This window comes from Malaya genurostris, chromosome 3 (genome assembly GCF_030247185.1).
Source record: "Malaya genurostris strain Urasoe2022 chromosome 3, Malgen_1.1, whole genome shotgun sequence".
NCBI lineage: Eukaryota > Metazoa > Arthropoda > Insecta > Diptera > Culicidae > Malaya > Malaya genurostris.
This window is the reverse complement of record NC_080572.1, coordinates 227817302-227834816: the sequence shown is the minus strand read 5'-3', so window position 1 is coordinate 227834816 and position 17515 is coordinate 227817302. Positions and strand designations below refer to the sequence as shown.

The 17515-nt window shown below is 36.7% G+C and overlaps 1 protein-coding gene across 1 annotated transcript; it reads right to left on the bottom strand.

Moving 5' to 3' along the window:
* Positions 1-1220: 1220 nt before the first annotated feature.
* Positions 1221-17481, bottom strand: LOC131435480 (histone deacetylase HDAC1). The gene is made up of 6 exons (XM_058603407.1): positions 17146-17481; positions 16376-16488; positions 16194-16311; positions 15665-16125; positions 2237-2885; positions 1221-2117 (listed from the first exon to the last, which is right to left on the bottom strand). Exons 1-6 carry the CDS (start codon positions 17186-17188, stop codon positions 2044-2046), a joined length of 1458 nt encoding a protein of 485 aa, XP_058459390.1. The 5' UTR covers positions 17189-17481; the 3' UTR covers positions 1221-2043.
* Positions 17482-17515: the final 34 nt, after the last annotated feature.

The following is a 17515-nucleotide window of genomic DNA, read 5'->3' as shown; positions in this document are numbered from 1 at the left end:
TGGACCTGGATTCTTGGGCGAAAATCGGGATCTGAATTCTAGGCCTGCATTGTGGACCTGGGTTATAGATCTGAACTCCTGATAGGAATACATAGGTTTTCGTGTGTTTTGGACATGAGTTCTGTTTCCAGGCCTAGATTCTGGGTCTGAATTCCTAACAGAAATTTTGGATCTGACCTCAGGATTCTGAACAAGAGTTTGAACTCGAATTCTGAAAATCATTCTGACCATCTGGATTCTAAACCTGGACCTGAATTTCTGTATTTTGTGTGAACTGAATTTGGAATATAGACAAGATATGAATTTCTAATGAAACATTGAACATGCACATGTCGTAACATGCACTTAAATTTTCTTCTTCTTACTTACGTTTTCTTTCTCACAAATCTCACAAGAATTGAATGATGCACTAATCACAACGTTTTTGAAACTGATACAGTGGAATGGAAATGTTTTTCGCAATGATATGTTCTCCACTTGTCTATATAAACTTGTCAGGAATACATTTTACTCAGGGCCTTTTTCAAAAATATTTTTTAAGTGTCGAAGCCCACCACTTGCGACTCATTACCCACCTGGTAATAATTTTGAGTTTACTACCCACTGAAAATTAGCTAATGCCCACTAGTGGGCTGTAGGGACCAGTTTGGGAATCACTGATCTAAGCAGTCCCAAATAACCAATGATACCAAAACTATCTAAATTGTTCTGTACCAGCCATTTGAATATACCGTTCCGACTGTTTTTGAGGCTTGGTCAAAAATTTTGGTAGCTGATTTTGTGTGGAATGCCCCATATGTCCTGTTAAATTATGCAGATCGAAAAATTACAGGCTTGTGTACGGGACACGACCGATCATGATGACATTAAGAATGTCTCAAACTGCAACGGAGATGTGTGAGTCGTAATGAAACGATGCAAACATTTTTGCACATACATGCTCGAACCCATCGCTTTGTTGATGTATATATATCTTTTAATTAACTGAAAATGAGCATGCATTATTTGCAGTTCTCAAAGAAACTAATGTTTCGTTTTTGTTGGATATTAGAGAGCATATCATTCGATCGGGTCAATTTTTATCAGTGTTGATAATTTATTTATTAACATTTACTTAACGGTGGTTTAAGCTCGTTTGCCGAACCTGAACATTCTTCAGCATGGACTCCAACTCATGTGTTTGAGAACTACCGAAAAAAAAAATGAAAACACAATTTGCTTGGATTAGTTCAGTTTTTAATGTCTTAATTTATCTTTAATACTTCGCAAAGCGAGTTATTGTTAGTTTTAGTCTAATTATAGGTAATTTCCTTGCCATCGGTGAATACATTGGTTACTAAATGTACGATCATGTTACAAGTTTTGTCTTGCTATTATTGGTAATAATTCGTCATTCACAATGGAAAACCCATCGAGAAATAGTGAAAGCTCAGCCATGTTTGTGGGAACTGATCGAAGATATCTTTCATTCCATCCATTTTTTCTAACTAAAAAACTAAGACGCGAAAAATGTGAATAAATAAAAGAAAACGTTTGTTACCGTTCCTGAGATCATGTTTTATTTTGTGAATTTCTGTTTATTTTGTGTGCTTGGGTGTGGTTGCTAAAAATTGTCCGATGATTTATAAACAATGATTTCCATTCTAACTATCGATCAGTTATTCGTCAATGATAGAGAAAACAAGTGCGATACGGTTGCTAGTTCGGTATGGAACTATGGGCCTACATCATTATTGTTCCAGAATTTCAAAAATTCATGTTGTCCTATTCATCTCTTAAAATTAAAGCCTTTTAATTCTACGTATCAAAAACAACCATGCTGACCCACAAACATACACACACCCAGTTTGTTCTAGGACTTCCAAATATCGACGACGATTGCGGAATCAATTGATCTACTGTTCTGTGTTGTATATGCTTCTGAGTTAGCATGCGTGTGTGTGTGTGTGTGTGGGCATGTTACGGTGTCTTTAACTCATGACGAATGATCACTGAATCATGCTACACACTGTCGGGTTATTTCCGGTATGCGGCCAACACCGATCATGCAACGGCCGTGGTTTCCTTTTTCGGTTCTTCGGTCGCTTTTGTTTCCTCCTTATCACCAGCGGATTCCACTACAAACATTCAAAAGGGGAAAAGAGAAAGAAAACATGACCATTTTTATCACAACAAAACCGATAACGTTTATTCGCCTTAAAATCAACAACTAGTAAAAATTGTGCTAAATGCTAACCTTTCACTTCCATCTCATCTTTGACCTCCTCTGATTTGGGTTCTTTCTCCAATCGTGGCCGCTTCCGAGCTCCTCCCTTGTAGGATCGATTATCCCGACGGCCTCCTTCGCCTTCATCTTCCGAGTCGGAAAACTCATTGTCCGGCACTATCCGCTTGTCCTTGTCGGACTGTGGTAACCGTTCGTCCTTGTCCACCTTGTCTTCGTCTTCGCTCTCATCGTTGACCGCATCCTCCGGGATGGCCTGCACCTGAACGCCCGGGGCATGTGGCAGCATTCGCAAGTTTTCGAATAACCGATTCTTGATCTTCTCCAGATACTCCGTCGTGTTCTGATTGCTCATGTTGCTCGGACTGATGTGTAACTTAAAGTCCGGCCCAAAGTACTCGAAGTAATCGTTGTACGGCAGTTCGTTAGCAATTTCCGAACCCAGCGCCACCGATGTTTCGTAGGTCCAGCAGCGCGAAACGTTCCGGATCGTATAGCCACCACCGCCCACCATCAGGAAGGGCAGGTTGTACTTTTTCACAAACTCGACACACTTGCCGTGCCCTTTGACGGTAAGATTGAAGCATCCGAGCCGATCGCCGGTTAGCGAATCAGCACCGCACTGGAGCACCACCGCCGACGGTTGGAATGTTTCCATGACCTGGAACGGGGATAGCAAAAAAAATCAAACGGTTCAGATTAGTAACGGTGCGATGAACAAGTGGCTCATTTGCTTATGAAAATTCTGGTTCCAGTTATGTGAGATGTGTGGTAAATTATGTTCTATCGTTCAGAGAAATTGGTAAAGTACAGCTAGAAAATAAACGTACCCAGTAGGCTTCTCTATCGAGATCAACAAGTGTCAAAAATTCTTTAACAACATAATCGATTATTTTGACTGCTAGACGTTAATTTCTTGAATATAATAATACTATCAGAAGACGTTTGCAGAGAAGGAAAATTTTTCTCATAGATGACGTCTGTCAACAAAACCGACTGACAAGATGTTGGTCATAAAAGTTGTGAAGGATAACAGATTGTTGCAGAGCAATGTTTTGTCGTAGTGTTAGTAGAATCGTAGCGCTAGCCAAGAAATGATTCTGTACGCTATGATTCGGCTGCGAAGTCTGTTGGCGCTTAGGCATGAACCCGCTTAGGCATGAAAACTAAACTTTGTATTACCTCTTCAAACATATATCTAATAATATAACAATCTATATCTAATAGCACTAACAGAACTGATGTCTTGGTAACTCAAAACTTAAAAAGTGTTCCGTAAGTGGCAGAAACTTTACGTCTGCTTAGCGGTTCAAATTGAACTGCCGAGTTTAGCACTAAGCAGTTCAATTTGAAGGCCAATGTGTCAATTTAAAAAAAATGCTAAACTAACCGCGTAACTTTTTTCTGTCAGTTTTGAACGCTTATAACTCAGTCATTTGTTGATGATCTTATGTAATTTAACTACCAATCGATTCGAAAACATTTAACTTGAACTTATGCGGTAACGTCATTTAAGTATTTCAATTGCATACCATTGAAAAATTGGATTGAGTTGACCTATGTTTTCACGAGCCAATGACAGTCGCAGTGAATGATGTCAAACTTTAGTCCGATTTGCGCAGTATGAACTATAGCACAAAAGGGAGTATATAACTTTATGCCCGAATACATTTCTGCTTTAGTTTACCCATGGCTTTTCTTGATTCTCCGGTAACTAGCAGGCCAACTTAGAACTATATTTCGGCGATAGATTTTTCGAACCTAATTTGAAGCGCTTGTATTTCGGTGATTGTTGATGGATTTTTCTCATTTAACTTGATTTGAAAAAGTTTAAAAATGTTTTAATTTGTCAACGGGTAGTGTGCATACAGAAATCTTCATTTACACACGAACAACGCGGTTGCGCGCAAATAGATTCAGTATAAAGTTGTGTTATTATGATAATCATAGGTACTTGTTTTTCATTACATGGTCCTAAACACAATGAACTATCTCTCAGCATAATTCCTTAAGCCCTATTATTGAACTAAACAATAATCGTGTAACCTAATTGCATAGTTAAAAATTGATTTAGAATCTTATAGAAAAGATCCAAACTAAGTGTAACAAAAACAATGCAATGCAATGCAAATTGTTATGCAATATCGATTTGAACAAGCTGTTGGACCAGCCCACCAGGAAACGCTTTAAAAGATTCGGAGCTTAGTACAAATAAGTTGCACAGACTCACATATATAAAATTATCAGATGCAATAAAATGTAGTATTAGAGATAAACTCAAGATAAATTGATCTGCGATTTTACATGTATCATTTGAATCCTCACTAAACTCGGGTCACTACCAGTTTCAGTTAAATTATCATTTTTATCAAAACAACAAGTGTCTTATCATAAAATATATAAAATCTTCTCTAATCGCTGTTTATAAAATGAATAAGTTTGTACGTTATCTGTCTTGAAAATTATTCTGATATAAAATCCTTTCTTTTGTCCAGATTTATATCTTGAGGTAGTTTCCTTATAGTTTCCTTATATTACATTTTGGTGGGGAAAGGGTTCCAATCAGCTTTTTACAGCCCTGTCCAAAATGTATTGCCCTCCCCGTTAATTTGTATCAGGCCGAATTAGCGCATGCGCGCCATATAAACGCCTCTTTCAATATGAGGAAATTATATTATTACCCAACAGTTTCTATTATTTATTCATGTTGGTTTTCTTACCTTTGGTCATAGTTTATATTCTGTTTTACCTTAATTCCAGTGTTCTATTCAATTGTGTTTCGTAAATGTCTTTTGTTGTCCTTCTATTTTATTTCCATTCCGTACTTTTGCTGATGTTATTTTATTCCCTGAAATGTAAAAGTTAGTTGTATGCAATGGTCTTTTTATTCTTACCGATGTTCCATTTTGTATCTAAGATTTCCTAAGAGTGTTAATTAAATTATTTTCCAATTTTTCAGCTCCACATTTATCCCATTTGTTCCTGCTTTTCTTGAGTATCTTATTCTTTATTCCGAATTTCTTGGTTATGCTCAGTTATCCATTTCCGAAAAAAAAAGGATTAGTGTTTTTTTAATGACATCTTTGTACGGCCGGTCATGATGGTTTGACGGGAAAAAAAAACTGAGAACATGCATTTTTATTTAAATTATATTGACCCTTGGGTCCCATAAGTATTGCTACAGCATGTTCACATTTAGTTGTCTTCAGTTGATCCTTGACAGTGGCAAGGCACAAATCTCCAAATATCAAGGGGAACGTGCCATTTGAGCCAATTTGTTCTGATTCCTGATTCCTGACCCACAATCGAAATGCATCACTACCAATTTGGTACAACGCACTCAAAGGCACGGTAAAATGTATATTGTATATACACACAAAAACACATACATACACACACAGTCACACACATACACACATGCATACATACCCACATGTATTCCACACGCAAGCATTACAACATTGAGTTACTATTTCTACTCTGATAGATCCTAACTAAAACTAGTGTGCCAATAGTCATCTCATTAGTAGAGTCACCATGTTATTTTAGCGATCACTCGACTTTTAATAATTGATTTGTGATAAATACAAAGTCTTTGCATCGTCTCTAAGAAGCAATAACGCATAGCAGTAGTTCGGAAGTGGTTCAATACTGATGTTTTAGCGAAGCAAAATGCTCCAAATTTCATGTTACTTCTGAAATTAATCTATCAAACAGAGATAACAGAGCTCACTATAACTAATGGTTCTCGTATGTGAAATGACTAATGGATTTGAGATGAATGGAGGTACCGTTACCCAATTTCTATCTCCTCTAATAATCGATCGTTAGTACTGAGCTGAAACGGTGGCCTCCATTACCATTCTTGCATGCACTTACTCTTACATTTCACTCACACATCATCTCACCCATCAGGTCCCAAACGATACATCCTCACAATACAAACTGGATGAACATCGTTTGACAGCTATCAGTGGTTTGCCCATTGGTTAAGTCATTATTATTCCGTTCTATTTTACAATATTCTATCTCATACCACAGTAATCCATTGTACACAAACCATCAATAAACGTCAAATATGAACTCGATTCACCGTTCACCTGTTGTCATCGTGTGAAACCCAATTGGGATACGTTCACTCCACTTAACTTCTACTTCTATAACACTGGTTATAGGAACCGGTAGTATGAAAATAAAACATAAAAAGAGCTCAGTTAAGCCCTACCGGCCTCTCCAACCCCGGGTGTTGGAGCGTAATGCAATCAACATTTCACTCACAATCGAAAGGTATCATAATAAAGGGTGATTTTTTAAGAGCTTGAGAACTTTTTTAAACAATAAAACGCATAAAATTTGCAAAATCTCATCGGTTCTTTATTTTAAACGTTAGATTGGTACATGACATTTACTTTTTGAAGATAATTTCATTTAAATGTTGACCGCGGCTGCGTCTTAGGTGGTCCATTCGGAAAATCCGCTTTTTTATCGACAAATTTTGTTCAGCGATGAGGCTCATTTCTGGTTGAATGGCTACGTAAATAAGCAAAATTGCCGCATTTGGAGTGAAGAGCAACCAGAAGCCGTTCAAGAACTGCCCATGCATCCCGAAAAATGCACTGTTTGGTGTGGTTTGTACGCTGGTGGAATCATTGGACCGTATTTTTTCAAAGATGCTTTTGGACGCAACGTTACAGTGAATGGCGATCGCTATCGTTCGATGCTAACAAACTTTTTGTTGCCAAAAATGGAAGAACTGAACTTGGTTGACATGTGGTTTCAACAAGATGGCGCTACATGCCACACAGCTCGCGATTCTATGGCCATTTTGAGGGAAAACTTCGGAGAACAATTCATCTCAAGAAATGGACCGGTAAGTTGGCCACCAAGATCATGCGATTTGACGCCTTTAGACTATTTTTTGTGGGGCTACGTCAAGTCTAAAGTCTACAGAAATAAGCCAGTAACTATTCCAGCTTTGGAAGACAACATTTCCGAAGAAATTCGGGCTATTCCGGCCGAAATGCTCGAAAAAGTTGCCCAAAATTGGACTTTCCGAATGGACCACCTAAGACGCAGCCGCGGTCAACATTTAAATGAAATTATCTTCAAAAAGTAAATGTCATGTACCAATCTAACGTTTAAAATAAAGAACCGATGAGATTTTGCAAATTTTATGCGTTTTATTGTTTAAAAAAGTTCTCAAGCTCTTAAAAAATCACCCTGTATATGGTTTGATACAACACCTACATACATACATGTATAAATATATACAGGCACCAAGGCATACTGACGTACACACATATATACATACATATACACACATGTGTACATACATATACATATTTACAAATATGTATTTCACACGCAAATATTGTAACATTGATTAAATAGTAAATTCTAATAGATAATAATTCTAATAGATAAATTCGAATAGATTTTAACTAAATTCATTGTGCCAATAGTCATTTCATTAATAGAGTCACCATATTATTCTACCGATTACTCGACTTTCAATAAATGAATTGTGATGAAATCAAATACAAAATCTTTGCTTCATCTCTGATAAGCAATACCGCATAAAAGTAGTTCAGAAAATGTACGATATCGCTGTTATAGCGACGCGAAATACTCCTAACCTCATCTCACTCTCGAAGTCAATCTATCGAACAGACACAACAGATCTCGCTCTAACCACTGGTTTTCATATATGAAATGACTAATGGATTTGAGATGAATAGGGGTGCCGTCACCCATTTTCTATCTCTTTTATTGGTCGATCGTTAGTCCTGAGCTGAAACGGTGGCCTTTATTACCGTTCTTGCATTCCACTTCACTTATACTTCACTCACATATCACCTCATCCATCAGATCCCACACGAGCACGACACAACCTCACAGAATAAACGTCAAAGATGAACTTAATTCACCATTCAACTATTCCGTTATCGTGTGAAACCTGAGTGGGGTACGTTCATTTCGCTTAATTTCCACTTCACATCGGTAATAAGGGCTGGTAGTATGAAAATGAAACATAAAAAAGAGCTCAGTTAAGCCCTACCGGCCTCTCCAACCCCGGATGTTGGAGCGTATTCCAATCAACATCTTATTCAAATCGTTTCATGCCTCACTCAATAAACTCAATAATTAAACTAAAAGTTATAACACATATTTATATTAAATTGTAACAATAATTAATCGTATCTGATGATGTTTGCAATACCGTCGAGCCCATCAACCACGGAGGGAGATTTATATCTTGAGGTAGTTCGTATTAAAAATTGGTTTTTTAAGTTACTTTGAAATCATCATATTTGACTTTCATTTAGAGGATCTTTTCAAAAATTTTGAAATGAAAAATTAAAGTAAGTTTGTAATTTGTCGCTGTTTAGTGCATCCACCGTCATCATTATTTTTGTATTTGTTATGGATACCTTATAATTATTTTATTTTCAATGTAATCGTGCTCGGTCGTGTCTTGCATAGAACCCTTAAATTTTTTTTTCAAATTTTTCGGTGGAGCGGTTGCTTTAAAATCAAATAATATGAAAATTAATAGAACAACCGTCAATATGGCACTTAAAGGATTAAAATTCTGGGAAAATAGTATCCAGTCCAAGCAGCGTTTACTCGTGTTTCAAAAGTACAAAAAAAGAACGGCAGCTTATACGAGTTTTAAATTTGACAGTAGCACTGTTCGAATAAATAAAAGTAAAACGGTTTGCTGGAGATACGTTTGTTCCAGTTTCAGTTCTATTATAGATCCATATCTATATACCCATATGAAACTTCCAGTTGCTGAATTTGCTCAAAAAAATTTATGAAAAAATTTCACGATTGCGAAATCATGATGCTAACAGCAGCTTCCGATTTTCCCGGTCACTTGCCACCCTGTTATTAGGCTTGTTCGCAACAAAATCTGTACACCCCTAAATACGTATATCACTGAAAATATTTCATCTTCGCGTGAAATATTTCGTAGACTGATGAACGTATGTCTGTTCATTGTGTAAAATCAAATCTTAGGTAATACTACAAGCTTTTAGATTAGAGATGGGCAATCCGTTCGCGAACGGTTCAAAAGAACTAGTTATTTTGGAGGAATGAGTGATCAACAGATATAGAACGATAGTTTTCTAATCTTTTAAAAAAATAAAAGTGATTGTAAAAAAATGTATTAATAACTGCATATTTCGAAATGGTCGTAGTTTTTAAGAATGTAGTAGAAATTGTATATATAAGTAAACATCTGTAAAAGTGCACAAAGGTGATCAATTTCTCAAAAATGTTCTGCAACGAAATGTGATTATTTGCTCTCGTATGGTTCTTACAGGAACATTCAAAATTTCTGAAGAACGATTGAACGGTTCTTTCGAAAGAACTATCAAGTTCTAAAGGGTTCCTCGAAATGAACTGTTTTGCCTACATCCAGGGTTGTTACGAAAAATTTCAAAATCAAAACGCGCGAAATCCGCGCGAAGTCGAACACTAAAACGCGCGAAATCCGCGCGAAGTTGAAAACTGAAACGCGCGATATTCGAGCGAAGCGTTAGACAACTATTTTTATGCAGGTGATACTTTACGCAGTACTTGAAAATTCACTTAAATATAATTTAAAAATCTGCATAAGTTTGTCATATGAACACAATAAATAAGTCCGCATACAGCACGTCACTTCGAAAAACCCAACGAAAACGATTTCATTTTTATTCTTCATCTTTTTCGATGCCCTTAGTTAAGGAGCAAGACTTTTTGCAAGCGTATGAGTAATGTCAACAATATGTGCGTAAAAACAAATTCCGGCGCTTCTTTTACTGATTTTAATCAATAAATCTTCCATATGGTTGAAAAATAAACCAATCAGTTCATTCTACTTAAAATTGCAATTCAAGAAAAGTGTCTTAGTCTAGAACTCTTCGGTTTTCCTTAAAACTGCTCGAGAAAAATTATCTCAGTTTCACCTTACTTCCACTGACACATTTGATTAGCAACAAACACATTCCTATATGGATTTCCTCTTGCAAAATTTTTTTTCGTAGCTTCTACAAGTGAACCCGTAAAATAGGAACCTTTAATTTAACATGCGAGAGGCAATGGAAATGGCATGTTGTCGTAAAACTATTTATTTTTCCGGAAAACTACTTTTTTAACAGAAAATATTTAGTTTTGCTTATTTTGTGTAGCGCAATCTAATACAAATGATTTGAAGCAGTGATGCCAACTTTTTTATAAGGGAATTAAAATCTATATTCATAAAATGTAAGCAATTTTCCATCAAACGTTGGTGAGAAATTGTTCAAAGCTGAAATATCATACAAAATGTCAGGTTTAACATTCATTTGAGAATAAATTATTGTTAAAAAAAATTGTTTGAAACTCAATCCTGCAAGTTACTTTAAGAAACTCGTTGCACTGCATTTATTAATCTATAACAAACGTACTGAATAAATTGTACGTAATACACAAGTTAACTTGGTTTATTCTTGATCCTTAATTAATACTCTCTGATGTACGGAAAATGTTACAGTAAAAATAAAAATGCTTACACTTGTGATTTTAAAAGAAGTGAAACAGATTTCATCGAAGATATTTTTTTTTGTTTCGACTTTTTTTTGCTCGGCAAACATTTCCTTCTTGGTAAGAAGAATTTTTAGGTAAACCACATCGGGATGATCTGATTCACTCTTTTTAATATCAGTTTCAATTATAATAGCGTCTTCTTCTGCTGAAAGATTTTACTCTGAATGTCTGAGGAGGAAATCATCTTTTATTCTTTTATTTGGATCAGGGAAAAGCTCACTGGAATTAGTTTCTGTCAAACTTGTTCTCAAGTAGGCATAAAAACTCCTCATCTTTTGCATCAATAGATCAAAATCATCCAAATGATACATTTGCTTAAATCTAGTGCTTCTATAGTAACTACATCTAATGAGACAGTAACATGAGAAACGATTTCTTGATAACATTACGTAATAAATGAAAGTCGAAAGAATTGAAACATTTGTTAAATATGCAGCACATGCTAGCAATGGGCTCGTTATATCCATAATTAGTTCTAACATAGGGAATCCGAAAAAATAGGAAAACTACGATGTCGAATGTCAAATTGTAACAATTGAAAGCTCTATGTGCTCTTTAAAATTTAACTTGGTTTCCAGAACACCCAGGTCCTTAACAGACGATGCGCGTTCGAGAACAGTTTGCGGCAGATTATAGTCGAACTTGAATACAGACTTTTTGCTACAAAAAGAGACGACGGAGCATATAGTGGAATTTAAACGATTTTGAAATATGAAATATGAAAGTCATCGGCGAACAATAGTTTCATACACTTGATCGAAAAATTTAGATCGTTGAGATACAATAAAATTATGAACGGTCCAAGGTGACTTCCTTGAGGAACTCCAGATGTAACAGCACTTGGTGAGGTTGTACAGGCTCCTTTTTTCACTATCATTTCATTACCAGTTAGATATGATCGAAGCCAATTAAAAAATTATCCATTTAATCCCAGTCTACTTAACTTGGAGATCGTTATGTGATGATTGATTTTGTCGACCGCAGCAGGGGAAGTTGAAAGCTTTGGCATGGATCCAAGCTGAGTCTCTGATATGTAGTCAGAGCAACTATGTGTTATAAAATCCAGAACTATAATTTCAAACAGCTTCGATACAGCGCACAAAGTAACAATTCCAAGGTAGTTGGATACTATACCCTTATTCACATAGGATTTCTTCCATATTTCAGGACAAATTCCAGAACGCAAAAAAACAAACTATTAGAACACTTTCTTATCACCACGAATGGAATCCCAGAACTTCTTCGTTTCTTTTATTATCAGACTTCGCTTCGTAGGCATGTCGTGTAATTTTTGTTTTAAGAATTCGATTTTTATCATACACAAAATTTGTTACTATATTATTGAAGAATCGCATTCCATTTATTACGTTCTTTGCATTATTGAATGTATTATCACTGAGACGATATCTTCCATCTGACATCAATATCCTTGAGTGCAAAATGTTGAAATAGCAACTTGTATCACTCGAGATCGAAAAGCATAAAATCGAAATTATGTCCACTGAAGTAAACATTGGCTAGAACCGCCTTCTAGTAAATTTTAGTTTTATCAAGGGAAAATTCGGTCAACTCGACCAATTGCTGAAACGTTCGCCCATCTTTAATTGTTTAGGGTTTCATAAAACTCACAAGTTTCAAAAATTTGCAAAGAATTTTGTGGAATGATGTTTTTTGAAATTCGCGCGAAATCCGCGCCATAGCATCAAAATCTTAGCAGAAACCGCGCCAAATCCGCGAAAATCGCGAAATCCGCGAAAACCGCGAAATCCGCGCGACCGTAACAACCCTGTACATCTTCTGAGTTGTAGATGTTGTAGCAGATCTTGACATCATCTGCAAACGATAGACGGGGACCATCCCAAGAAACTATTACACCGTTGAAGCACAGTAAATAAATTAAAAGTCCGAGATGATTCCCCTGCGGAATATCAGATGATGCGAAGAACTATTTGAAAATTTGATCACAAATTTTAATTGAAAGCCTGATAACAGAAATTGGATCTTTAAACAGAACAAAAATTCGAACCATCACAGAGGCTGTGCCGACTTGGGAGAACCAAAATAACATCGCCTAATTTGACTCTCGAAAATGTCTTGTTGTTCATCATGAAAAACAAACTTGCAGGAAAGCCAAATCACAATTTGACGTAGGGGAGAGGTGGCATGAAAGGGACATTTTCGATTTTAAGATCCTAGTAGGAAATTGATAATATATTTGGATTAGGTTAGAGTCGAATAGAAAGCATTTATCAATAAACTTTTGAAGTGAAATGCAATAACTGCCAATAGTCAAACCTTAGTTATTTAATTTCGCATTTTTAAAATATGGTTATTTTGTCCCTTTCATACATTGACCGTATTGAAAGGGACGCAATAATTTATGAAAGGGCAGGACGTAATTCGATGGAATATGTTGCAATAATTACAAAAAAATCAAACTTAAAAGTGGCTGGAGCTAATTGTTATGCCATTTTTATCTCAAAGATTGATATAAATAAACACTTTTTTATAAACTTAAACAGAAATCAACTTTATTAAACTATTTTTCTCAGAAATAATGAAAAAACGTTCTCCTTACTGGATATTCAGAATATTCAATCAATTCAATTCAATAAAAGACTAATCAACAGTTTCATACTTTTCTTTTTAGACATGGAATGCACTTTTTGTCCTTTCTGTTACTTCTGGGTTTGTTTGATTCCTGATCGGTTATATAGCTTTGAAAAATTTGTATCACATGTTTTAAGGTTATGTTATGTTATGTTTCTCAGTCTTGAATGTTTTTTCTCTAAGATATCCCATGTTTTCTAAAAGCAATCTATCTTTTTCATGGGTTTCAGTTATAATTGTGGTTTTATCTTTACGTTGCTTTTTGGTGGTTTTTCGAGGTGAAGTTTTAGGAAACGGTTGACAGGCTCCGGAGATATAAGAACTTCAGTATCGTAATATCCAGCTTGTGATTCATTCAGAGTTTAGGGTCGTGGTTCATTAAAAGCGGAAGATCCAAGTCCTGTCCCTTTTACGGTAGATGTTTCAGGTTGCGGCTTATTCGAAGTTAAAGATTTGATCGCGAAAAGGCCTTTTTGTAACACTTCATTAACTGCCTCTTCAATTTTGTGTATATCATCCCGAGTTCTCTTTGTAGGTTGCATTTTTAATCTCAAAGGATGCAAAAACTTTATTAGAAACTATGTGTAAAATAGCAGTTTTGAAAGGGACAGTTATAAAGGGGACGTCCCATTCATAGCCGTTTGTTGTATCCCTTTCATAAATATCATACTAAATTTGAAAACTCAACCACAAAATCTACGATATTACATCAAAGTTTATATACCTTACGTTTTCGTATCTGTAGATATTCAGCCTATCTTAAACAGTAATTCACAGGTGAATAATGAACTTGCAGCATATTAATATTCTTTATCAACACTCGCAGGAATTCGCCATGTTTGAAATGACAGAAATATAAAGTTTATCGCGAACGATCCTGTGTCAAGGTTGCCATAGGATAGAAATAGTGTTGTCTTGAAACTGTTTTCATTTTACGTGTTAATCGAATTGTCCCTTTCAATACGTGTCCCTTTCATGCAACCTCTCCCCTACTGCTATTTTATGTTTCGTCTTAGACTCATCAGTGTGAAGCTGCTATCGCGACCTGATGGTTCAACATAAACTGCTAGGCAGACGTAAAGTTAATGGTACTGTCCCAGTGCGAAATCGGTAATATCTTGTTGTACGTTTGACGTCTGTTGAGCTAAAGCTCCCTATCAGCAGGCCGTTCAATTTTGTCGATTTTTGAGCGCTTGTTGAACGATATATTGCACGAAATATTCGTGCAATTTGCTGGAACGGTTTGTTGTAGTTTTTTCTCTTGCAAAAATAGTGTGAAAATTAAGTGTTACCGTTCCATAGAAAGAAAATTTGTTGTTATTCTACGTGAAGTAGAAGAATTGTGCAGGTATGTATTGTTAGTTTAAACAAATAAGTGGAAAAAACTTCAGAAATTCTGAAGTAAAACTAGTCCAACGGGGCTCCAACTCCTCATGTTAAAAATGGCTCAACAATGGACCTCTGTCTGCCGGGTTTGTTGAACCAAAAAAATGGCATTCGGTTCAACGGTCTGTTTCAAAATCGGCAAACGAAGGTCCCGTGTTGGCCTCCCGTTGAACGATTGATTGGACTTTCATTGGACCAATGATCCAACGTATTGGACCAATGAAGGACCACCGTTGAACGTTTTTTTCTAAGTGGGGTGTAATATTCAAACTCGAAAACGTCTCGGTCGAAACAAGTTTCGGCTTGCTAATCGGACAGATTGTGGTAATTTGGAGGAGAAGAAATGCTAATTTTTTACCCCCAAATTTATGCTAGGTGCGTATACCCATTTTTACTATGATTTTACGTTTCGTCTTAGGTTCATTAAGAATTTGAAATAGCTAGGCTGATAGAACTGGTTGATAATATATCGAAAATTAAACACATGGAAAATTCTAAAAAACACTACTCCTTCAAGAGCGAATATCGATAGACGGCAACCTTATAGAAATGACTGAGAAATCGAAGGAAACGAGTTTTAAGATCCAATTGAAACCTTTTCTTAGTGCCACTTTAAGACGACTCGTTAGAATACGTCTTAGTTCAGGACTAGACTATGATGATTGTTGTGAATTATAGTTAGCTTGAAAACAAAAAGATCGATTGCATGCTTTTGCAGGAGGCAGACTATATCAAGAATGTAACAGTATTCACACCACGCACGAGAAACAGTTGATACCAGGTAGACTGGAACCGTGCAGCAATAATCAAAGATTTCGACAGAGAATAAGCTATAAAGCTTGAGAACATACATGAAAATACACATACCTTCGAAATAATCGGCACGAAGATAGACTCGTACGACTCGTCATCCATTCCATCTCGCAACGGAATATTCACCGCATAGTACTTTCCTCGGCCGGCACCGATGTCTCGCAGATCTCCCGTTCCGGGGAAGTATTCACCGTACTTGTGGAAGCTCACCGTCATCACCCGATCGGTAGTGTAGAAAGCCTCCTCCACGCCATCCCCGTGGTGTACGTCAATGTCGATATACAGCACCCGCTGGTGGTACTTGAGTAGTTCCAGGATGCCCAGCACGATATCATTTACGTAACAAAAACCGGAAGCCTCTGATTTTTTGGCATGATGCAGACCACCGCCCCAGTTGATGCAGATCTCCGAAGCCTGTTTGTTCAACTTGACGGCGGCTGCCACCGAGCCTCCCGCCGAAAGCTGACAGAACTCGTACAACCCATCGAACACTGGACAATCTTCACCGACATTAACTAAAATATCGAAGGAAATAAATCAAAATACAACTAAACTTAAACATTCATCACTTCCGGTTACGTACATCTTTGCATCTGTTTGTTGTACTCGGACATGTTGTCAGGACGAATCGATCGCAGGAATCGAATGTAATCGTCCGAATGGAACTTGGTCATCTCGTCAGCTGTCGCTTTATGTGGTCTCTGGAATTAGTACCGTCGTTAGAAAGCTTCCGAATAAACTGTAGCCCTAGCTAAAGTTACTCACATATATCTCCATTTTCCGGTATAGCCCATAATTAAGCAGTAGATTGTGCGTCATCCGTATCCGATGCGGCTTCATGGGATGTCCTTGGCCATAGTAGTAGTTACCGATATCACCTGAAATAGTATTAGCAGATATTAGGTCAAGATGATCTAGTATTCCAAAGCCCTCCCATCGTAGTGGCATAGCACAATTTCAAAATCTACAAGTACTATCTTCTAGCATTCACTTGGTGATGCCTCCGTACAAAAATTGCGGGCATTCCAACATTTCAAGTCGTACAAAGCAGTGCTGCTAATGTTTTTGTCGTAGTTACAGTTGACGCAGAAACATCAAGTCAGAATGATTTTCATAAATTTGTAAGAAATTCACAATTAAATGAAAATTCGTGAACTTTGCTGTATTCCAGAAATTTTCAAAATTCACAAAAAACAGTCATTCACATTTTCTGGCACCCCTTCCTTCATTGTATACGGACTTACTGTTACGTGCAACCGTACTTTTGTCGTATTCCATTCTCCCCTCTATACTCACTAGCAAAACAGCGTGATTGTACGGTCGCCATTTTAGAAGTGAACGCTAGGGACAGTACTCATAAAATTAGAAAACAATTTCTAGAAGCAACCGACCAAAATTTTCGACGATTATTCAAAGTAATTCACCATTAGCAATATGATAAATATAAAAACAGCAAAACAAAACGCTAAGACCCGCTTAAAGATGATACAGCATTCCAAGAGAAAATCCTGTAAATTACGACGCTAAATACTCACTGTCATAGTAGTAGCAGACGCGTTTCTTGCTATGGGACTGCATTTCTGAACGACTTTTTTGTCAAATTCACGGGATCAATAGTTTCACCAACTTTGTTATTTAGCACCAAAAACTGAACTAATACGACATCCGCCGAACACTGCTACCAATTACCAGCGGTGAGAAATTCGGACAGACTCGACAAAGAAACGCACCACCAGACTCACCGACGGTTTATACTGTTTTGAAGACGTCGTGTACTGCCAGAGATGCCAGGTAAAAATTTCAAATATCTGCAGACAGGGTCTGTAAATCTGAAAAAAAATCTGCAGTCAGAAGTATGTCTTGCTGCCAGCAATTTCTATATAAAGTATGACACGCAAAACTGAC

Bases quoted from the DNA above. Each gene is read 5' to 3' on its own strand.
- LOC131435480 (XM_058603407.1), bottom strand. From the start codon at position 17,188: ATGCAGTCCCATAGCAAGAAACGCGTCTGCTACTACTATGACA. The intron at 16,126-16,193 runs GTACGTAACCGG...TCGATATTTTAG, and splicing joins CAACAAACAGATGCAAAGAT to TTAATGTCGGTGAAGATTGT. The intron at 2,118-2,236 runs GTTAGCATTTAG...GAATGTTTGTAG, and splicing joins AGATGAGATGGAAGTGAAAG to TGGAATCCGCTGGTGATAAG.